This window comes from Callorhinus ursinus, unplaced genomic scaffold (genome assembly GCF_003265705.2).
Source record: "Callorhinus ursinus isolate GAN/ISIS: 27379988/994484 unplaced genomic scaffold, GSC_fseal_2.0 scaffold5, whole genome shotgun sequence".
NCBI classification, from domain to species: Eukaryota; Metazoa; Chordata; class Mammalia; order Carnivora; family Otariidae; genus Callorhinus; species Callorhinus ursinus.
The window spans coordinates 73,440,189-73,464,057 of record NW_027397067.1 but is presented as its reverse complement, the minus strand read 5'-3'; the positions used below and the strand labels follow the sequence as shown (position 1 = coordinate 73,464,057).

Below are 23,869 nucleotides of genomic sequence, written 5' to 3'. Positions count from 1 at the left end.
CATCCATCCGCAGACTTCCTAGTGACCACTTCCCTTGTCCACTGCTTGCTCTCCCAGGAGCTCATCACCGCCTGGTACATTGGGTTCCTGACGCTCATCCTTTCTTCATTTCTTGTCTACCTGGTTGAGAAAGATGTGCCAGAAGTTGATGCACAAGGAGAAGAGGTGAAGGAGGAATTTGAGACCTACGCAGATGCCCTTTGGTGGGGCCTGGTGAGTCACCGTCTTGAAGGCCCCCCAAGGGGACTGACTGTTAAGAGAGAGGTGGAGGGCATGGCAGGGGAGGGCTCAGGTGGGCAGCTGCATATGTAGGCACAGGCCAGAGCTCCCTCTGCAGGGAATGCACCTGGAATGGGCTTTTCCTTAGTGCTTACAAGAAGTCAGGGCTGGGCACAGTCTGGTCTCATCATCACTCAGGAACCTTACTTCATTAGTTGTAGGCTGTTATCAGCTAAGCCACGCGTGTGCAGACAGACACAGTAGCAGATGCACACACGTGCACTCAGACCTTCAAACACACCCAGAGACCCACAGCTCAATACCCACAGGAATACATGGTACTAAAGCTAGCATTTTTTTTTTTTTTAAGAGAGAGAGCATGAGCAGAGAGGCGCAGAGGGAGGAGAGAGAGAATCCTTAAGCAGACTCCCTACTGAGCACAGAGCCCAATGCGAGGCTCGATCTCACAACCCTGAGATCATGACCTGAGCTGAAATCAAGCGTGGGACGCTTAACCAACTGAGCCAGCCAGGCGCCCCAAACTAGCATTTTTTGAAGGCTTACTCTGCTCCAGGGCATTGCTCTAAACACCTCACATTTATTAACATATTTTAAATTCAAAGAACTCCTATTTTTAGCCCCTTTTTTAAGACTGGGAAACTGAGGCAAGAAGTGGTTAAGTAAGTAATTAACCCGGGAAAGATCTCTGAGCCAGTTAGTGGTTGGCCTGGGATTTGAACTCAGGCAGCTGGGCTCCAGAGGCCGCACACTGGACTGCTCTGCTCTCCTGTCCTGTGCACTCAGGTGCGTGCAGTAACCTACATGTGCAAACACGCCAAGGGCTGTACAACATGCATCAGCACAGACACATGCCCAGATGTGACACGCGCACACAACACACATAAATACACTCATCAGCGTGCATGCATTGGAGACCTAGCGGTACACAAAATCACAAGTATGTAAATATGCCAAGAATGCACATGCACATGTTTGCAATGATTGAAAAATTTGTCAGCTGATCGACTCTATGTAGGAAATCCTTAACTTAGAAACCGGCGTGTTTAACTTAGAAACAAGGCGCCCGTATAATTACTTGGCACCTGGTACCTTTTCTCCCATGGGAAACATGTCCCCAGGCAGTAGGAAAAACTTAGAGGTGGAGCTTGGCTGATGTGCCCCTGACTTCCCTCACCCTGCAAAGGCCCACGTCTGACCTCTTCTCTCTCCAGATCACACTGGCCACCATCGGTTATGGAGACAAGACACCCAAAACGTGGGAAGGCCGCCTGATCGCGGCCACCTTCTCCTTAATTGGTGTCTCCTTTTTTGCCCTCCCAGCAGTAAGTACTTCAGTGTTCTCCCTAGTGTGACAGGCGGGACCCTCCCTCCCCCCCCCCCGGACCCAGCTGCACCTTCCAGGCTCATTTTCCACCCTATTGCACCCTTAGCTCCACAGGTTTGGCTGCTCCAAATCCTAGTCTCAAGGCTGCCTTCTTTAAGCTGACCTAACACCCCCCGCCGCCCCCGGCATAACTCTATAAAGGCATTTCTGACCCAGTGCTGCATCCCCCTCGCCCCCCACCCCCAGACTGTGAGCTCCCTGGGGGCTGGGATTATGTCTCCCCAGTACCTTGCATATGGCAGATCCTTTGTCGACGTGAGCTCCCTTCCCTTGTCCTACCATTTCATTTACTGGCTTATGTAAAAAAGAAAAAAAAATGCATCGCCCTCAAGAGTGAGTCCTTGACCCATGATAGAATAACCTCCCCAAAGCCCAGTGCCCATAAGTATAATACAACAGTCACAGAAAGCATTTGTTGGACTTACTGTGTGCTAGACTCGTTCGTGCCAAATGCTTTACCTACATCTCATTCAATCTCATATAAGGACAACATGGTGAGTTTGGTGAGTTTTTAATCACCATTATCCAGACGAAAACAATGAGGCTCAGTTAGGTCAGTCAGGTTTCCACGATCACAAGGTTATTGGGTTGTGGGCTCGGGCTCTTAATCATGAAGCTGGGAAGAACCTTTTTTTTTTTTTTAATTTTATTTATTTATTTATTTGACAGGGAGAGACACAGAGAGAGAGAGAGAGAGAGGGAACACAAGCAGGAGGAGTGGGGGAGGGAGAAGCAGGCTTCCCGCCGAGCAGGGAACCCGATGTGGGGCTCGATCCCAGGACCCCGGGACCATGACCTGAGCCGAAGGCAGATGCTTAACGACTGAGCCCCCCAGGCGCCCCTGGAAAGAACCTTTTTATGGAGCAAGCCCACTTCCACCCCTCTCATCTCCCAGAGCTGGCCTTAGTGATGTTCTTCCTCCACTGTCGCCTACCTTGTCTGTTTTTCCTAAGCTCGCTGGCCTAGGGCGTGTGGCCTTTGTGAGTCTCGGTTTCCTCCTCCGGAGCAGGTCAGGGGCTGTGGGGTGCTGCATGGTCTCAAAGCTCTCTCCCAACTTGAAAAGGGAGAGCTTCTATCCAGGTAATCCACATGGAAGTCTGACCTGGAAATCAAAACAGGTCACAATTCTGGGAGAGTCCAGTAAAAGTCTTAAGTGACCAGTTAAGCAGCTAAAATATTTTTACATTTCCACTAGCATTTACTGGGCATCTGTTCTGTGTCATACTTCTTACCAAATGGCTCTGATACATGGTTTCAGGTTTTTGCTTAACAAAATTATGAGGAAGGTACTATTAGCCCAGTTCCCTGGAAGCTGAGATGCAGTAGATAAGAAGCTTGCCCAGGCTCTCCCCTCTGGAAAGTGGCAGAGTCAGGAACTGAAGCCAGGCCTTCCTGACATCAAGGCTCCACGTAACCCAGTGACTTACTCCCTGGAAGAGAAGAAAGGAGTCTTTGTGGCCCTGGGAGTCAGGGTGGGCCCCCCGGAGAGGCCAGCGGGGCTGACCCAGGCCTGACTTCTCCCTCTAGGGCATCCTGGGGTCGGGACTAGCACTCAAGGTACAGGAACAGCACCGGCAGAAGCACTTTGAGAAAAGGAGGAAGCCGGCCGCTGAACTCATCCAGGTCTGTCTGCTGGGGGAGGAACCGGATTGGGCCAGAGCTCCCGCGGGTCTGCGTCTGTGTGTGGGGCTGTGCCTGCTTGTACAGCAGTGCGTGTGCCTGGGCTGGGGCTGGGGTCCCGGGCCGTGCTTGCTTGTACCCAGCTGTGGGTGTTCCCGTGGTGAACATGACGGCCCCCCCAGTGCTCTCCCATCCAGATTCTAAGCAAGTGAGAAAGAGACACAGGACTCCAACCGGGACCAGGCAAGCCATCAGCTGTTTTACTCACAGTGTTGGAGTGGAGAACTTGACCTGGGTCTGAGCCCGTACGAGGCTTCTCCTCCTTCCACGTCCCGCCTTGTCCTCACCTAGGGACGCACAAGGAAGAACCAGGCTAGAGTCCAGGTGCTTAGCCAGTCAGCTACAAGATGCAGCCCCTCATATCAGCCAAGGACAGAGAACCCATAAGCCAAGAGAGGAGGACACACCTTGCATGTGCTCAGTATTGGACAGTTGGCCCATTTATCCTGCCCAGTAGACCATCACGCACCAGTGGGTGCTGGACGCCCGGCAGCTCCATAATTCCCGCAGTGTGGGCTGGAAGTGGGGAGGATAGTGCGAGCTGGGGAGGAGGCAGAAGTGTTCCCGTTCGTGGTTTCGTGGGCTGTTGAGAGCACAGAGAGGAGGAGGGTGGCGTACCTTGACTTCAGCTGCGCGGGACCCAGTGTGCGCGTGACCACCCACCATGAGCTTGCGTCCGTGTACTGAGGGTCTCTGCGTCTGTGGGTCTGACACTGGATGGTACACGATGTTATCCTACATAATGTAGTGCCATGGCCAGTCCCCATCTCTAAGGGTCTGCTCCATTATCCCCCACACCCCAGACCATCACCATCGTCCTGAAGTTCTAGCACACTTGAATCAAACGTCATCTCTGGGGCCGTCTCTTGCACCCAAAGTTGCACAAAAGACAATGTTTATCCTCCTAGCTATTTAAGAAGTCTCGGGGAAAGTTGCATCAGGAGTAACCCCTGCTCCTTCTGGGGATTTTATACCCGGCACCCTCTTCTCCTTCTACTGCATTTCTCCACACCCCCATGGTACCAGTTAGGGCTCCAAGATGAAGGGTCAAAGAAGGATTGCTTCCCAAAGGAGCTACAAAAGCCAGGAAACCTGGCTTCTCTGCATATCACCTCAATGCATATTTAAACTCTTAGGAGCCAGGAGCTTCCCAAATGTGTTCATGCCGTGGGATTCTGTGAGAGTGTTGCAGTTCTATCTGGTGGTTCCAGCCCCTCTTTTCTCCTCCTCAGGCTGCCTGGAGGTATTATGCTACCAACCCCAACAGGATTGATCTCGTGGCGACATGGAGGTTCTATGAATCAGTCGTCTCTTTTCCATTCTTCAGGCAAGTGGCAACCTGTCTGAATGCTCCAGGTGTGACTGGCCGTCCCTTCTGTGGGTCTGTATTTGTGCCTGGGGCTTCATAGTTTCTTGGAGAACAGGGTATGGTTCCCAGTATATGCCACCTATTAGAATCACCGGGATGCTTCAATAATCCCACTGTGCAGGCCACACCCCAGGCTAATTAAATCAGAACCCCTAAGAGTGGGGTCCAAGCATCTGTATCATTTTAAGCTCCCCAGGTGACCCCACCAGGGGCTGCCAGCTAGACCGTGTGGAGTGGCTGACAAGGGAAGTCCGATCATTGTTTGAGCAGGGCCGGTATCTGAGGAAGTGGGGAGCCAGCGCAGTGGGCCTCACAATCACTCCTGGTTGCTCCCCGCCCCTGGCCGTGGCCTGTACCCACAGACTCTTCTGGATACTGGGAACAGGCAGGCAGAAGAAGCAGCAGAAGGAATCCTCCAATAACCCAGAGATGTTGTTTTGTGTTCTTAGAGGTGGAGATTAAATTAAAGGCCCCAGGGGCACCTGGGTGGCTCAGTCAGTTGAGCGTCTGACTCTTGATTTCGGCTCAGGTCATGATCTCAGGGTCGTGGGATCGAGTCCTGCATCGGGCTCTGTGCTCAGCGGGGAGTCTGCTTGTCCCTCTGCCCCTCCCCTGGCTTGTGCTCTCCCTCTCTCTCTCTCTCTCTCAAAGAAATAAATAAAATCTAAATAAATAAATAATTTAATTAGTTAGTTAATTGCCTCAGGAAAAAAAATAAGAACCTCTGCCCACAGCCAGCACCTGTGAAAGGGAAAAAGGAAGTTCATATTCACTGGACATCCAGTACATCTAAGGGATCCAAGGCCACACTTCGTTCACTCCTCACAGGCACCCTGTAAGAGAGCCCAGGGCTCTCAAACGCTAAGGTGCATTAAAATCAGTGGAGGGCTGTGGAAATGCACGTTGTGCACCTGCCTCCAGCCGCTTCAGTGACGTGAGCGGAGTAAAGCATCTTGGCCAGACAGGGCTAGGCTGACAGAGTGGCTCCTGCTCGCTCCTGGAGACAGGCGGAGAGGTCGGGTCACCAGGCTCCTCTCACAGCGGGGCGAGCTGGGGTTCAGAAACTTCGGGCATTTTGGCCAATGTCTGCCACATCAAGAGGCCCCCACAGCCCTTGGCCTTTTCAGTACTTGGGCTATTAAAACAGCCTGCGCCTCACGCCTCCCCAGGTTTTTTATTTGTTTGTTTTTAGATTTTATTTATTTGAGAGAGAGAGTGAGTGAGAGAGAGAGGGAACACAAGCAGGGGCAGAGGCAGAGGGAGAAGCAGGCTTCCCACTGAGCAGGGAGCCCGATGCGGGGCTCCATCCCTGCACCCTGAGATCATGACCTGAGCCCAAGGCAGAGGCTTAACAACTGAGCCACCCAGGCGCCCCCTCTCTAGGTTTTAGACACTGCAGTCCTCAGCTGGGATGTACAGTGTGTGGGTGGAATGTGGAACTGCCATACCTCCTGGGTTGGGAAGAAGAGTAGAGGGTCACTCAGTCTCACACTGGGAGCTGGGCCGGCTCTGAAGTGTGTATCTTCCACACCCCTTTGGTTTCATGGACCATAGCGTGACCCAACACTAGCCGAATGGCCCCTTCATCCCCAGCCCACCCTCCCACTCACCTATCACGGGACCTATGCCCAGGCCCTTCACCCCCATCACCAGATTGTGGCACAGATTTAAGGAGATTCAGGAGATCGGGGTTCCATTGGCTCATTTCCCTGCATTAAACCTTCCAATGGGTGACCAAGACAAAGAATAAAATCCACAACCTGACCATGAGCGACAGGGCCCTGCCCTGCTTGCCTCTCCCTTCTGGATCCTGCAGTGGCAGGTGCTGCTTCTTACTCAGGACGTCCCATCCACCAGTCGCAGGTGACGTGCGAAGGAATCTGACCTTGATCCCGAGGGCAAAGAGAAGCTGTTTGAGCCCGAGTATGACACGATCAGATCCGTGTTTCAGGAATATGTCAGGAAGGGTGTGGAGGTGGACAGGAGAGGCTCAACATCCTAGGCGAGGAGATCAGCTAGCAAAGGCCTTGCAGCATTCAGGATGAGAGCAAACCAGGGCTTAGACCAAAGTAGAAGCTCGAGAAGGGTGGTGCAGGGAGGACCAGGAAGGGAATAAGCAGGGGGGGGGGGGTGTCAGGGAGTAATGACTGGCAGAAGCCTTAGGGAGAAAGAAGAATCGAGGCTTCCATAAATGAGTGGTGGCGTTTGGGTTTATTGACTGCGTCTCCTCACCTGCAGTTGGATTCACTGGCTCAGAAGATGGTCTCTGTGGTTCCCTTTGATTCTAAAGTTCTGTTTTGCCATCATCATTTCTGGTTAGGGATGACATCAGCCTTCTTTTGGGTCACAAGAGTCTTCGAAGGGGCCGGGGGCCTCCCTTGAAAAGGACAGAGTGACCTTGGACTTGGAGGCCAGGACAGGTGCTGCAACCCTTCTGAGTGCAGAACAGAGATGATTTCCGTTTGCTGTGCAGCCCAAGGTCTTGGCAAGAGGCCCATTCCTTTGGGGTGACATATTATAAATAAGGCATTGTCCTGGCTGTCAGACACTTGGAGGAATACATTGTACTGCAGACAGCTGCTGTGATACAGGAATGGCTTTTAAACCGAGAAAGAACATTCCTCTCTTTCTTTCTGTTTCTTTCTGTTTTTGCTTGCTTGCTTGCTTGCTTGCTTGCTTGCTTTCTTCTTTCTTCTTTCTTCTTTCCTTCTTTCTTTCTTTCTTCTTTCTTCAAGGACAAAAGTATAAAGTCCCTAGAGAGGTTCACTTAGCAACCATTCTGAAACAAGTCTGTCCCTTGGGAAAAGAATGTCCCTGAATTTCAACCCACTCAGTACGTTTCATGGTAAATCTGTCCTCACCTGCCTCCTACAGACTGTCTTTTGTTTATATTTTTCTAAAAAAAAAATAACAACCTTATTATGTTTCACTTGCTCTAAAAAGTACTTTTGCAAGTGAACAATTCAGTGGTTTTTAGTATATTCACAAAGTTGGGTCTTGATCACAACTATCTAATTCCAGAACATTTTATTGCCCCAGAAAGAAACCCTGTTCCCATTAGGAGTTACTCCTGGCTCCCCCTTCCCTGAACCCTTGCAACCTCTAATCTATTTTCTATCTCCATTTTATCTATTCTGGACTTTTTGTATAAAAATGAAATCTTATAGTATATGGTCATTTAGGTATGGTTTCTTTCACTTAGCATGTTTTCAGATTTCATCCGGGTTGTCCTGTGTATCAGAACTTGATTCCTTTTTATGGATGCGTAATAGCCTATTATAGATGCCCTGTTTTGTTTATCCATTCAGCAGGTGATGCACATCTGGGGAGGTTTCCACTTTGGGGCTATTATGCTGATGTCCACATTGTTTGGACTCAAGTTTTCAGTTCTCTTGGGCTTATACCTAGGAGTAGAAAGGGTAACTCTATGTTTAATTTTTTGAGGAAGTGCCAGACTGGTTTTCCATGGTGGTGGCATCATTTGACATTCCTCCCAAAGACTTTGCAGGATGAAGTTATGTAACCCATGCCAAGGAGTGGTCCCGAAACAAGGTTTCCAGCTCAGTGCAGTCCTTTATGAATTCACAAGGATATATATATTTAGGGCTAGTGGTGATGGATGGTGGTGATGGATACCTTTTTATTTTTATTTTGTTACTACTTAACATTATTTAAGACCACCTGTTGCTTTCCATCAACAGGGAATGTGCATACCACTTGGTTCCCCAAGTGTTGCGGTAGAATTATCTAAGGCACATCTGTGTTGTTTGATATGGTACCACTAGCCAGATGTGGCTTTTGAGCATCTGACTATTACTAGTGCCACTGAGGAATTACATTTTAGATTTTATTTCATTTTAACTTAGTCATATGTGACTAGTGGCTACCATATTGGACAAGCATTAGATATTAGAACTAAAGTAGAGGCAAGATTTAGGCCCAAGAGGGAGAAGTTACTTGACCAAGAAGACCCAGTTCATTTTTTGTATAACTCTTTTTATGACCAGCATCAAGATTATTGAAGGGCTCAGCAATGGAGAAGGAGATATATGTAGTAATCCTTCCCCATGGCCAAGCAACATGGATCTGCTTTAATAGATGCTCATTTTATCTTTAGAATGCCCTGGAAGAGATGAAGAAGGGGTATCTCCATTTTCATAACCCAAATATTATCAGTGAAGAATCAGAGCATCAGTGAGATTAATTAGCTCACCTAATGTCACCCCTCTAGTCAGTGATGGAACAAACATGAAAACAAGGTCTTACACCAAAGCCCATTGTAACTCTGGGAAGAAAAAGTTTTTTAGGAAGAAAACTGTGTAAAATTAAGATAAGACAAAGGTTACTAGGATAATCATACCCATTTCTGAAGATTCTTGTCATGAAGGTCAAATTGAATAGAATGTAGGGAAGCACCTGTCACAGTACCTGGCCCAGAGCAGGTGTTCAGTCTCTGCTGGTTGAATCTGGGCTGGAAGGAAGTATTGGTGTTATAGCAGGAAAGAAAGATGCTAGGCACCCAAATATAGTCCTGAGAAACCACTGCTAGTGAGTGACAATAGGGCTCAAACACTCTGTCTGGAATGTAGTTACAAATATTTTATTTACTTAATCCATTCATTCATCAAGTATTTACTGAGCCTCTCTGATATGCAAGGCACTGTGTTTGGCACTGGGGACATAACAGTGAACTGAAAGGGGTCAGCTGTGCTGATCCGGTGATAAGGTTGATGGAGACACAGACAGGGAAGTGCCCACTGAATGTTTATCACTTGGAGTTTCTTGGGAACTTTGTCTGGAGCAATCTCAGTGGAGCAATGGGCATAGAAGCTTGCAAAGACCAGAGAGAGATGTGGAAATGAGCACGTGGGGACAGCAAGTGCAGGTGCCAGATGGAGTGGAATGTGGGGCCAGGGCCCTTGCCATGATGGAAGGGGTGCAGAGGAGAGGGATGGATGTGAATGCAGTGGGGAGGGGAGAGCCTGGAGGAGAGAGCAGAGCAGAGGGTGGGCTCTGGAGCACGAGTGGAGGATCAGGGGTGTGGACCCTGCATCCATGGGCGCAGAAGGGAAGCAGAGTGGGCAGCGCCAGGTGTTCGAGGTTGCTGACTCGGTATGGGGGACGCGGGGCAGATCTTTCTCCGTAGGAAGCGAGTCAAGTTCATAGCCTGGGAGGGAAGGGAGAGGTGGGAAGTGCGATGGTAGAGAAGGCAGGGAATCCTTGTCTTGGAGAATGAGAAAGGAGCGGGGCGGGGCGGGGGGGGGGGCCTCTATGTCTTTAACACTGCTCTCCGTGGCACCCCTGTGCAGCTCCTGCCCTCCACGCCCCCACCTTTTCCCTCTCCTCTCAGTGCTTTCCCTATTTCCAGAGTCAGACACCCAGAGAATTCTAGAAAGGCAGAGTGTTTTCTGTGCACATGCTTCAGACAGAGAGATGGGCCCAGGGGATGTATGACCCATCCAAAGCCACCTGAGATTAGAGAGGGAGCTGACCCATGAACTCAAACCCCCCGGCTGGTCCCTCTGCTTCTCTACCAGGATACCTCTTATTCGCTCCCCATTTCTCCCACCCCCAGATCCCAGGAACAGGCCACTTATTCATTCACCATTTATTGTGCACTTCCCCCATGCCAGGCAGGGTATGGGGTGCTCAATATCAGGGCTGAAAGCAACAGAGGCTCTGCTCCAGGCAGCTCATAGATTATCGTGTGATTGTACAACAGTGGGATCAGAGTCCAGTCCCACATGTTAAGAGATTAGCTCAGCCTATACCCTGGGGATTTGGGTAAGAAACTCCAGAACGGGTCCCTCCAGCTGGAACTTGAAGGATGAGCACCACTGTTCTGGGCAGAGCCTGGGCAAAGGCTCGGTGTCTGGAATGTGTGCATACCACTCGTGGTTAGGAGGGTAAGCTCTGGAACCAGATCACCTGGGTTCGAATCCTGACTCGGCTACTTCCTAACTGTGAGACCTTGAGCGATGTTCTTAACCTGTCTGTGCCTCACTTTGTCATCAGGAAAATGGGAATGGTATTACTCCTTCCCTCATAGAGTTGTTATGAGGATTAAGTGAGTTAATCCATCTGAAGAACCAAAAATAGTATCTGCCTAATAATTGTTGCTCAGGAAATATTAGCAATAGTGGGGATGATGTCGACTATGATGACATGGTGGTGACAGAGTGACGGGGGGGTGTGGGGCTAAGTGATGAAACTCCTGGTTTTCGGGTCTGTCCCCACTGCTAAACAAATCCCTTGAATCCTGAACGAGGCCTGGGCCAGAGCACGTGCCCGGCAGCCATCCTCTGGGTGAGTAAATGAATGAAGGGCCTGGAAGAACCCTGAGAGCTTAGGGCCAAGCCTTTGTGGTGGGGCCTGGGGTCTGGCTGGAGAAAGTCGGCCCATTCACTGGTTCCCCTGCAGACTCTCCATCTCACCCTAGAGCACCACTGTATGCCTTCATCTTCATCAAGGGACGCTTTGGGGCCCATTGTGGGGAGAGGCGAAGCTGTTCGTGCAATTTATACTTTCTCTATGTTTTTCTTTCTCATTCCCTCTTAGGAAAGACCAGCTGGAGGCAGCATCCAGGTACGTTTCTGATCATGAACTCCCTTCTTCCCACCACCATGTCGGAACAGAGGGGCCAGTTCTGTATGGGGTAGGGACCCTAGGCAGCATGCTGGTCATGAGCTGGAGTTTGGGGCTCCCTGCTGTTGCTGACCACCGTATTCGTCTGCCATTTTATGTTAATTTACTCAAGGACAACTCAATTGTGATCATAGCTGCAGCCACTTAGTGAGCAGGGCCACCTGGAGTTCTGTGCCTGGAGTCCTTACATATATTGTCTCACTTGGTCCTCAAAGCCACAGTGTAAGACCATCCCTAGTACCCCCCATTTGTGGGTCGAGATTGAGGCTCAGAGCGTCTGAGTTATCCCTCTTGCATCACACAGCTACCGAGTGACAAGACCAGTATTCCAACTCAAGTCTGAATATGAAGACCAGCTTATTTCATTATATATTGCTTCCTTTCCTTCTCGGGTTCACAGATAGCTCCTCAAAAAGTGGATCAAGGTGATCCTTCATGATCCCCAGTAAACCCCACCTCACCCCAGGCTGCTGCAGGGGCAGGGTGGGCTTCTGGATTCTGAGCACTTCTGTGTCCCTCCCTTACCTCTCCCTTTCAAGAAGATGTCACCATATCAGGGGGACTCTGGCCTCTGCCCAAAATTGTAAAGAAAAAGCATCTCTCACCAAAATCAGTTTATTTATATATTTATAACTATAAATATAGATGTAATTTAATCCCTTATGTTGAGAAACTACTTGTGAGGCATTGCAATCTGTCTCCTGGACACTAGGCTCAACCGCTGTCCTTCTAGAGCTGACAGAATTTGGGCAGAGGGGGTGGCAGGACCCTGGGCCACATTATAAGGGAACCATTTGAGGACAGTGGCCTTTGGGAAGCTGGGTCTAATCCTCTTGAATGGGATCCATGACGCCCCATCCCATCTGTAATCCCTCTTGGAAGAAACAGTTAGACACACCGGTTAACTCACATGCAGAAGCACAGTTCAGACTTTCTGCCTCCTTTGTGTGTGTCTTGAAATGGATGGAATGTTTCTTGCCTGGACCCAGTTTGGACTGTGGGGGCATTTGGGGATCATAGAAGGGGGCCGAATGACTGACAATGACAACATCAGGGGACTTTTGTCATCAGAGAACTTGCAACAGCTCACAGAGGCAGAGGAGGGAGATACCTCGGATAGCCTCCCCTAGATACACCTGTCGAAGCCAAGGTGCCCTTCATAGAAGAGGGCAGGTTCACCCCAAATCCTGAGCCCGTGAGCACCAGGGTGACACAGTCCAGGTCTCAGGACTCCCAGAGGGGTACTTTGTCCTCTCTTTCTCTCATGACCAACGGGGTTTTTAATCATGCAGGTGTTGACACGCTAAGTGAACTACCGTATCTACCCGAGAGCCTTTTCTATGCAGACATGAGCACAGTTCAGCCAAATTAAAATGTACATGCAAAAGACCACGTGTACATTGGCTCATACACTCCCGGCTTAATTGGAGCCTGGGAAGACGCATTCTGAGGCTTTGCCGGGGATGCTGCTCCTGTTATCAGAAAGGGGCTGTCTGGAATCTCAGCAAGTTCCTCACGCCCTTCTCCAGAACTCTCTGCTCTGCCAGGGGTGCAGAGGGAAAACACATTTCATCATTTCTCAGGGTAAGAGTTGCCAGCCATTTGCTGGCTCATCCTCCCCCCCAGGAAGAAGAACAAGGTCAGTTACGTAAGCCATGCGGTCTCCCTCGTCCAGGCTCTGGCACGGTATTTTGGGTTTGTTCTTCAAACAGGTTGGTTGATGGATTGGCAGGTGAGACACCAGGTGCGGTTTTAGCTGCAAAGCTGGGAGGCGGGGCGTGAGACCTGGTGAACATCTCTGGAGGAACCGTCGACCTAGGCATCACCGGTTCCTTTACCCAGGAGGGCAGGGAGCAAGGCGAGAGAATGATGAGCGGTGTACACGTGTGTTAGATGAATCCTTGCAGATGGACATTTTCCACCTTTGTATTAACTTCTTCAACAGCCTGCCAGATAACTGGTGTTTTGGTCTTATTTATTTATTTATTTTTTAATAGCCAGAATCGGATTGGAGTTCATCTCACTGCCCCCTCCAAGCATAGGTGGTCCACCCCGGTGTTCAAGTGTCAGACTGAGGGAAGTGTTCTCTTCTCTGTGACTTAACATATCTCGGTTATCTGTGGCTGGGGAGTTGACTTTGATCATTTTATGCTTCTCGGGATCTATGATTCTGAGGCTAATCAGAAGGAACGGAACCAGCTTCTCTTGTGCGCTTACTAAGATCTGAGTACTTTTCCTAGGTCGTCTTAATTAATTCTTATAAAAACAGAGGCAGCTGACATACACACACCCTCATCCATTCTCACCCGTCATGGTGCCCTGAGGTAGGACTCAGCACTTCCCTATAAAGCCCTTGTTCTGTGTATAGTCAAAACTTTAAATTCTCTCCTCCTCTCTAGACCATGAGCTAACGCTGTACCTGAAGTATAGGGTGTACCCCCCCCTTCATAAATGACTTAATGAAGGAGGTTCTGTACCATCATTTTACTTGTGTGAAATTGAGCTCAAGCATTTAGTTAACTTTTACATTCACCACGCACAGAAGTAGCCAAGGTGGGGATTTCAATTTCAGGTCTGTCTGACTGGACCGGATCATATCAGGCTGAGTCCCATGGCAGAACAGGTGATTCCCATGCCCTCCTTGTCCTCAGGGGTAGAGAGTGAACTTGGTTAGTCTGAAGACCCGTGAACTTGGCACTTGTTCTTCTCTCTTGACCAGGAACTCTTAGATCACATCTTCATACCACTCATTCCTTTACTTTGTTCGGAACTCTGCCTAATGTCACCTCCTGAGAGAGATCCTCTTTGACTCTCTGCCCATGCCCCATCAGTCTCTGTGTCCTTGATCTCACTTCATTTTCATTGTTAGCATTCATGATTATCCAATATGTTATGTATTTGTTTTTTGTCTGCCTTCTGTACTAGGTAGAATGCCTCTGAGGGGCTGGGCTCTGTTTTGTTCATTGCGTTATCTCCAGCACCTACAACTGTGCCTGGAACACAGCTTGACACTTGGTTAGCTTCCAGTAGATATTAACTTACTGACAAAGTGGGTGAGCGTGTGGATGGATGGGTGGGTGGACAAACTCTTATTCTACAAGTGTCATAAACCCACTTAAACTACCTTGGACTAAGAGAGAGATTAATGGCTCACATAACCCCCGTCCGAGAGGATGAGATCCCCAGGAAACAAGGAATGAGATGCTTCTGGGATTTCTCTTTTCCTCTCTTGTCTCCACTCTCCTTTCTGGTTTCACTCGCTCACTGACTTTCTACATACTCATGAAGGTGTGGAGGCAAGCAGCCCCATGATCATGATTTTTCCCTCCTTCTCTATCTGTCCTTCACCCAACACCAATTTGGGAAACCCCAGGGAAGCCCTTAGATTGGCCCAGTTTGGGTCACATACTCATGTCTTGGGCAATGTGTATGGCTCAGAGAGTAAGAGGCCATGACTAGACAAACTCTGGGTCCTGTGTCCACTTGTTAGGGTGTGCGGTGTGGGTTCAAGATGCCATGAGGGCCAGCCCCCATTAGAATCACTTGGTTGAAGTTGGAGGAATCGGTTCCCCAGTCAGACCCAGAATGGGGTCCCTTTCCCCCAGAGAACAGGGCTTGAAAACATAAAGCAGGCAAAAATGACAGCTACCCATGACAGGCATAAATCCCACCTGAAATTTTTCAGATGCCCAAAAATAATGCTGCATTAAAGAACATCAACAATAAACCAAACTGAGGCTCATTTAATCCATAGATTGTACCAGAAAAGGCTGAAAGTCTATGGCAGGGGCATCCTTTTAAACCTCATTCACGACTCTTCAGTAGACATGCAGCAGGGCCAATAATTAGAGGCATTAATTTGAGAGAAAATAGTGTTTTTGTGCATTTTCAAAACAAGTAACTGTGTTGACAGTAACGGCTTGCTTGAGCCATATTGGTTACTTTGTATTTGCAAACAATTCCTTCTTAACAGCAGCATCCGGGACTCTTCTGCTCTGCATCCATCTTGGGAGAGGGAAGATGTTCATCCCAGGTCTCTTCTTTATCTCCTGTCTTGTTGTTACGTCCTCCCCCCTGCAGAGTGCTCCCCTTTAGTAGAGGATCATTCTTTGGGTCAAAGAATTTAAGTATAATAACAATCATTTATAAAGAATGCTTCCTATTTGCCAGGCAGAATTCTGAACACATCTAGCCATCATAGCCACCCTAATGGGGAAGATACTACTTTGAATCCCTATTTTGCAGATGAGAAAACTGAGGTTCAAAGAGATAAGTGATTTGCACAGGATTCTGCAACTAGACAGTGGTAAGAATAAAAGTTGATCTGTTTGGGTTACCACCATGGTGTGTGCGTCTAGCACTGTGCTGGTTGTCATAGTTGTCAGGGACAGTTAGATAAATGCAGTCAGTCCCTGCAGATGTCCCCTTTTGCTTGTTTGGTTTTCTTCTACTTTTCCTTGGCTCACTGTAGCTGGAGTCCCTGCCATGAGAGGAGGCTGTGGAGGGAGGGAAAGGCACAGAGCCAGGATCTCCTGCAGAGTGAAGGAGCATTTGGTCAGACACTATAATTCACACTTTACCTTCTCCCTGTGACACTGGCCACCTGAAATTGATCTCACAGGGTGACGGATGATGTTGGCAATAAATCTCCTTCCGTGCCCTAGAATCAACGCCTGTTAAAGGTGTGCCAGAATTTAGAGATTAATCCAATTGCCCAATTTTACTGTTGAGAAAATTGTTGCCCAGAGCAAAATAAAAGAGTCTTGGACACAATTCCGTAGCTATTAGTGTTCTGTCTTGCCAAGCAGACCCTGCAACACTGGTCCAGGCTGCAGAGTAGCTGAGATGTAGGGGTAAGATGTGGACCAATTTCGTTTAAATTCAGGGTTATTGATCCCCAAGATGTCCTGAGGGCTTAGCCTCAATTTTCCTTTTGGAGTATAGGGAGCACCTATTTATAGCACCACTTTCTCTCTGAATTATGAGCTAACTGAGAAATAGGAGTCAGAAACAGATAAAAATATAGGCCACATTTGCTGCGTGAGGCAGGATTGGCTCTGGGAGCAACAGTGGGTGTCCTAACACTTCCCACTAAATTTGGCCTTAGGACCAGCACACAGAGCAAACGTTCTCCCAGCCAGATACCTGGGGCCATGGGGCACTGAGAGCCAGAGAGAGCCCATGTGTGTCCTTGAAGAAAGAACTGACCTTTAATATGGAAGCTCACCCAATCAAGAAGATGGGTCAATAAAACATGTTAATCGGATAATTCACCTCCTCCGGTGGGGAAAAGCCAGTAGAGGGCTGGAGGTTTCTTCTCAATTCTTCTACAAGTATGGAAATTCCATCTTTATGACTTGGCAAAAATATGTAAAAAGATGGTCCTCCCTACCTTTCATGTAGCCTCCCATCGACTCACGACACACTGTTCCTTAGCACACAAAGCTGTGTCACAGCTCTCCGGCGTGGTTCCGTCATGCACCCACTATGCCCTCATTATGTGCTGCCTTAGTTTCCTCAGGGCTGCCATAACGAATTACCACAAACTGGGCGACTCGTATCAACAGAAATTCATTCTTTCCCTGTTCTGGAGGCTGGACGTCTGAAATCAGACATTGTCAGAGCCATATCCCGCTAATGGTTGTAGGGAAGAACCCTTCCTTGCCTCCTCCTGCCTTCTGGTAGTTGCTGCTAATCCTTGGCATTACTTGGCCTCGTGGACCCATCGCTCCATTTTCTGCCTCCATTTTCACATGGTCTTCTTCCCTCTGTGTGCATCTGCGTCTCTTTACCCAAGCCTCCCTCTCCCTTCTCTTATAAGGACAGCAGTGATTGGATTAAGAGCTCACCCTACTCCAGTATGAGCACATCTCAACTTGATTACACCCACAAAGGCTCTGTTTCCAAATCAGGTCACATTCACAGCTATCAGGTCAGGGTTTGAGCATATTTTTGGGGAAACACATTTTAATCTTCCACATTTGCCAACGGCAAACATAATTGGTTTGCATATAGGGACACTGAGCAGATCCAGGATACATGATTTTGAGAGGGAAGTTTATGAGAGTTCCATGTCGGTATCTCCTACACAGATGAAGACCCGGGGGCTCAGCAAGGTGAAAGAACGCACACAAATCTCAGCCCAAATCGCACAAATAAGATCGGATCCTACGTCTGCCTGGCTCCCTCCAGAACTGTGGTCCTCTCTCCTGTTTAACCAGGGACTAAAAATAACCAGGTGGTAGAATTAGGAGGTAGTCATAGCAACAGGAGCTGAGAACAGACTCCAGAAGTGGACCATTAGACCTCAGTGCATGACTGCCCTACTTAATAGCTGCCTGTCCTTGGGCCACTCAAGCAGCCTCTCCTATCCTCCTATCCTCATCTGTGAAGTGAGGATGACAATAGAAACAACCTTCTAGGCGGGTTGGAATGATACCTGTGACCTGGTACGTAGTAAATTCTCATTAGAGATTAGTGCTGATCAATTGGTATGTTCTTCACACGTGAGATTTGGATTCATGGAGAAAGTAATTCTTCTCGGAGAGCAATGGAAAGTAAGGTATTTCTCCTCACTCACATTAGTGTGCGTCTGCATGTCCTCTGAGCACCGACTGTAAACGGCCTGGAATAAGACTCAGAGATTCCCAGATTTGCTGGATCAGAGGAATTTCAAGTAGGCCATTGGCTCAGCTAACTTTGCAAATCTGCTCAGAGGAAGGAGAACCAGATTAACATATCAGGGTTACTTCCCAAGTCATGAAGCTGTTTCTGTAGCCCAGCAGCCAATCCAGTCACGATCCTGCCTCCTCGTCCCTGCTTTATGTGCCCCTGTCTTTCCTCAACCCAGGCAGTCCCTTAGAAACCACCACTTACCTGGATTAGGCTGCCTGTTGTTAGAAGGCAGAGGCTGGACTGGGGAAGCACTAAGCAACTTCAGGATCTGTGTGCTATGAGTCTGTGGTCAGGGCAGCAGAATTGGGCCCATGTTATGTTGCTGCATTAGATGCTAAGAGTTATGGGTCACTTTTAAGAATTTTCACTGCATGCTCTTAGACACATTGCCAAACCTCCGTGCCTCAGTTTCCCCAACAATATAATAGTTATGGTGAGATTACCTACCGCCTAGGGCTGTTGTAAGACCTAGATGCTTAGAACAGAGCCTTACTCATGACAAGTACTACACAGGGTTTGCTTTAATCATGATCACTGTTATTTTTATTGGCACCCACACTTCCGGGTTTTCTACAAAAGCCTAGTCCACAGTCTTTTCTGCATAACGCAGGTCTGGCTTAGGAGTCACATCAACAAAGGTCTGAATCCTAGCTTTGCAATACTTTTCTCTTCCCTCTCACCCCCACCCCCCCTTTCTTTCCTTCCTTCCTTTCCTTAAGAGCCCTGCTTTGTGTCAGACCCTGGAGATTGCCAGAAAATTGGACTTATCGTCTGGTGGGGAGACAGATGTGTCAATGGAAGAAGAACAGTGGAGTGTGGAGGGTGCTGGTGTGGGAATGTTACTGACACAGGGGTAGAGAGAACAAAAAAAGAAGGGAACTCTGAGTTCTGCCTATAGCAGGAGATTGGGAAAGGATCCACAGGGGCACTTTGCTTTAGTCTGTCAAGGACTGAGTAGCTTTTCAGTGGGCTAAGGGAGGGAGTAAGACCCTAGTTTTGTCCCTTCCTCCTTCATGCTTTTGGCCTTCGAACTAACAAGCGCTGCGTGCCCAGGCCTGCGATCTTTCCACGGGCTATCTTTTCTATCTGAGAAATCCCTAGGAATGCCACCGCAATAAAGAATAGCATGCAGATGTCCCAAGGAAAATGCACAAATGCCTAAATAAATTCGTCTTCATTTCTGGTTAGGGAAATTTGTTTTGTAGCTAGAAACAAAGGATATGAGTTATTTGGTTCTCCCAGCTCTACTGTAAACAATGTGAGAGCTAGCTAGAGAAATCATCAGTCTTCTTCAACATTGATGCCATTAATGGAGGGCCCGTCAAGTTCCGGCCCCTGACACCTGCTGTATCTTCATTGTCATCTAATCCCCAGTTAAGATTTCCCACTTGATTAAAAAGAAACAGTTGCGATAGCAATTTGCATTCATAATCTTTTCTCAGAAAGAGAAAAATAGGACGCCAAAGCCTCAAAGTTTTGGCACATGGATGGTGACAGTTTGACAGGTGTTTTATCTTTGGGTTTTTCTTGTTGTTGTTTGTTTTATCTCTTTGCCTTCTCTGTCTTTCCTGGGGCAGACTGTGGCACTAAAGGAAGCTTCTAAAAGAGGGCTGCATGTCTTTTATAAGGCCCTACCCTTTCCATCTGGAAAGACGGAAGGATGAAAGCATGAAGGAGAGTAGAAACAAACTTAGGGCTTTAGCCCCTGCAGGTGGGATTGGCTGCTTTGTGCTGCTCACTCAGCCTGTGCCCATGGGGCTCTCACAACAAATAACTCAAGACAGATTGACCTCTTCTTCCAAAAGACTCTTCTCTTGGTTGCAGTGACGCTGTACTCTTGGTGTGTCCACCATCCATCCATCCCTCACCCATCCATCCATCCATCCATCCTCTTAGTCGGTGATTAGTTGTGAGGACCCTCCTGTGTCCCAGAAACCATTATAGGGATTATAACTGCAGGTAAGAGAGGCAAGACCCACAAGTGTTTACTTGACAGGATGCCCCTCAGTCTTCCTTCCTAACACGTCCCAAACTGAATTTCGTTTTTCTGTTTGTTTGTTTTTTAATTTAAGTTTTATTGGCTTTTCCTGGACTCACATGCCCAACAAAGGTGGCATGAGGAGGGTAGAGAATATAGTCAGGTTGGTCCCAAGGGAAGTTGTTCACTAAGCGCAGTTTGCCTTTGACATTCTTTCGCTTACCTGCTGGGTCTTCTCCCTTCCAGCTTCTCCATGGCATCCCAGCCTAGTTGAAAACCACTCACTACTACCACCATCTTATTCCGTGTCCTGAATGGGAGGGTGGGGCAGGAATTACACTTACAAGTACCACGCCTGGGTCTCTCTTTGTACCTTGTTGAGGGCTTTCATGAATTTTTAATGTGCAAAAGATGGGCGTAGAGCTGAATTTGAAATTAGAGACAAAAGAGTTTAATTGAATTGGGAGTGAGAAAAATCTACACCGGAGCAAGAAAAGGCTCAACCTAAAGGGGGTGTATGAGAAGGAGACATGGGAGTGTACAGGGGGGTCAGAATCCAGCGGGATGGCTGAGCCACCGAGCAATTCCCAGTGGAGAGTGTCTAAATTACTTTTTAATTTAATTTTTTAAATTTTACTTCTCTGGAAAAAAAATTTACATGGTTTATAAATCAAAACAACGTAGAGCCGTACAGTGAAATGTGGTCCAAATTGTGTCCCCCGAACCCTTTTCCACCCCCCCCCCCCCCCCCCACAGGTCTTTTTTTTTTTTTTTAATTTCTAGGGTAGCTTTCTTTCCAGTTTCCTTATGCAAATACAAAGCAAAATTAACTTATTTTTTTCACTTTTCTAACATATTTTAGTAGTGATATCTAATACTTAATTTAAGTTATTTGAGCTGTGAGGCAAATTCTCACAATTTAGTAAAATCTGCCTCACACGACAGTCTTGTGCGAAGTGTGTGTGTGCGTGGTTGCATATGTGTCATGGAGAGGGGCTGCCAAACTCAAGGTTTGGTTTCTTCTCTAAACCCCCATTGTTGGGTCCCATCTTGCTCAACTGAAACAATGGCATCGCCACCCACCCACTTGTGTAGGTTAGAAACCTAGCAGTGCTTCCTTATCCATCTCTTTCCCTCACAACCCACATGGAGTCCATCAGGGAAGACTATTGTGGTTCTACCCCAAAATACAAGTCAAAGTTCTAGTCTGCTCCCACCATGACCACCCTGGTCCAAACCACCAGCACGTCTTCCCTGGAAAACTTCAATGACTTCTCACTGGTCTCTTTTGGTCCTCATGCCCCTCCACTCCACAACCAAGCAGCCATTGCATTCTTTTTTTTTTTTTTTTTTTTTTTACCATTTTGATTGTGGTAACATACACATAACAGAAAAATTATCAGCTTAACCACTTTCAAGTATATAGTGTTAATATATATTCAAGTATACATTCAAGTTCAAGTAAATATTCACATTATTGTGCAACGAATCTCCAGAATGTCTTGGTCTTGTAAAACTGAAACTCTGTACCCATTAAAAACACTCCTCGTTTTCTGCTCCCCCCAGCCCCTGGCAAACACCATTCTACTTTCAATCTCTGTGAACCTGACTACCCCAGAGACGTCATATAAGCGGAATCCTATACTATTTGTCTTTTTGTTACTGGCTTATTTCACTTTACATACTGTTTTCAAGGTGAATTGCATCATGAGTCCAAATTTCCTTCCTTCTTAAGGCTGCGTAATATTCCATGGTGTGGGTGGACCATATTTTGTTTACCCATTCATTCCTTGATGGACTTTTGTGGTGTTTCCACCTTCTGGCATTGTGAATAGCTTTGCTTTGAACATGGGTGTTCTTTTTTAAATGCAAAGTTAGAATACTCTCTCCTTTTTAAAGAGTTTGTAACACTCTTACTGGCCTCCAGGTGCCCTTAAAATCAAACAGAAATTTCTGTTTTCTGTTCTTAATTCTGAATCCTATTTTTAGAATCCCTGCTGATTTGGCCTCTCACCTCACCTTGTGCCACTCTGCCCTTCATTCATCCTGTTCTGGTCATGTGCTCCCTTCAACAGAAGGGAGACACAAACCCAGCATGTGATTCTTCTGTCCCTTGCACCGGCGTGTGATTCTTCTGCCCAGGCAATGCTTGCCCCTTTGCTTTGAAGTCTGGCTTCTTTTCACCCTTCAGGTCTTAGCTTCCCCATCTGGACCACCATCATTTTGATCCCATACTACTGAGACTGGCCACTTAATGGGTCTTCCCATCCACCCAAGAGGCCGTTCCTACAACTCCATCAAAGTCAGCCTCCTGTTACACTCCATGACAGCACTCTCTTTGTTTCCTGGTCAGATTTCTAGCGATCTGTGCGTCTGTTTGCTTATTGTATGTCGTCTTGACCTCATCATGAGCTCACTGGAGGCCGAAGACCATGTCTGTTTCAGCCATCACTATATATCCTCAGCAAGTTACCAAGAGCCTAGCATTTACAAGGTGTAGAACACATTCTTGTTGAATAAATAAATAACATCAGCTCTACTTTACAGGTGGAAGAACTACATCAGAAAGAGCTAATGACTTAACCAAGTTGAAATATTAACTACAGAGCAGAGATTTGAATGCAGGTCTCTTGCTCCAAAGTCCACTCTACCCACCACACAGCCCTCCCTCTCTCAGCTGAGGTTGGAAGATCACATATTGTATTCCTTCATTCAGTCAACATCCAAATAATGCTTTCAGTGCTTACAGCGTGCCAGGTGCTGTGTTAGATGCTGGATAATTGACCAAAGTACGGTTTGCAGAAAAATAGCTTACCTTTTAGTTTCTCAGACTCAACAACATGGGTATTTGGGGGTGGGATCATTATTTGTTGTCAGGGGCTGCCTTGTGTGTTTGTAGGATGTCCAGCAGCATCTCTGGCCTTGACCCACCGGAGGCCAAGGGCACCTGCCAAGTTATGTCAATCAAACATGACTCCAGACATTGCCAGATGTCCACTGTGGGGAGGGGCAGTGCGCATAATTGTCCCTCATTGAGAACCACTGCTTTGATGCGAGAGAGTCCCTAGTAAGTCAAAGATTTCACTATGGTGGCCAAGTGCCCTGGTTGTGAAATGCCTACAGAAAACACAGTGAATGGATAGGTAATTGGACGGCGAGGGGAAGTAAGCCCTGGGGCTGCTGCTTGGACCAAGTTTCAGATGAAAAGTCAGAGTGATTTGGATAAAAGAAGGGAATGAAGGCTTTCCTGGGTACAGGTCATGACATACACAAAGGTGCAGAAGTGTGAGTGTCAGGGAACTGAGTAGAGTTGAGCATAGCTGGAGTGACCCAAGACAGGAGCCCAGGGCAAGGGCTGTTTCTGCCAGGGCAAATTTTACTTCTTGATTTTATTTTTCTCCAGTCTATTTCCAGTCTTACAATTCATGTTTGAAACTTGTTTGTCTGTACTTGATAAATCAGGGGCCCTGGCTATCCAAGAAAATCTGATGTCAGCTCCAAGGAAGGCTTTGCTTGCAAGACCTGTAGAACCCTCCAAGCACAAGGCCTCACTGATGTGCTAGAAATCCATACAGAGAAGGGCAGAGATGGGTTTGAGTTTCGGGGGTGAACTTTGGCATCTGATTATCCTCTGGGGTCTTGGATATCTAGCAACGCAATTAAGAAGTAAGTTGATCACCCACTTTGCCGGAGGAAGAATTCCATAAGCCTCTTAGGTGCGATGGCTGGGAGTAATTCAGATCTGAGGTTTCTGACTTGTGCCTGACTCCTCTGGGTTCCTAACACGCTTGGAATCTCTCTCTCATAAACCGTTACCTGCTACCATGGCGTGTCACGTAAACATAGCCGAAGCAATTCAGACTCTTAGAGGTTGCAATGAAGCATTGAAAGGCCAAAC

General features: G+C 47.8%; 1 protein-coding gene across 3 annotated transcripts in view; it reads left to right on the top strand.

Moving 5' to 3' along the window:
- KCNQ3 (potassium voltage-gated channel subfamily Q member 3) overlaps positions 1 to 23,869 on the top strand; it is a 296,001-nt gene that overhangs the window by 250,338 nt on the left and 21,794 nt on the right. For all 3 annotated transcript variants that reach the window (XM_073893216.1, XM_025871522.2, XM_073893215.1), the window contains 5 exons: positions 58 to 213; positions 1,452 to 1,562; positions 3,152 to 3,247; positions 4,537 to 4,631; positions 11,232 to 11,258. In XM_073893216.1, coding sequence (XP_073749317.1) covers positions 58 to 213; positions 1,452 to 1,562; positions 3,152 to 3,247; positions 4,537 to 4,631; positions 11,232 to 11,258 — 485 coding nt within the window. The remainder of the gene's footprint in view (positions 1 to 57; positions 214 to 1,451; positions 1,563 to 3,151; positions 3,248 to 4,536; positions 4,632 to 11,231; positions 11,259 to 23,869) is intronic.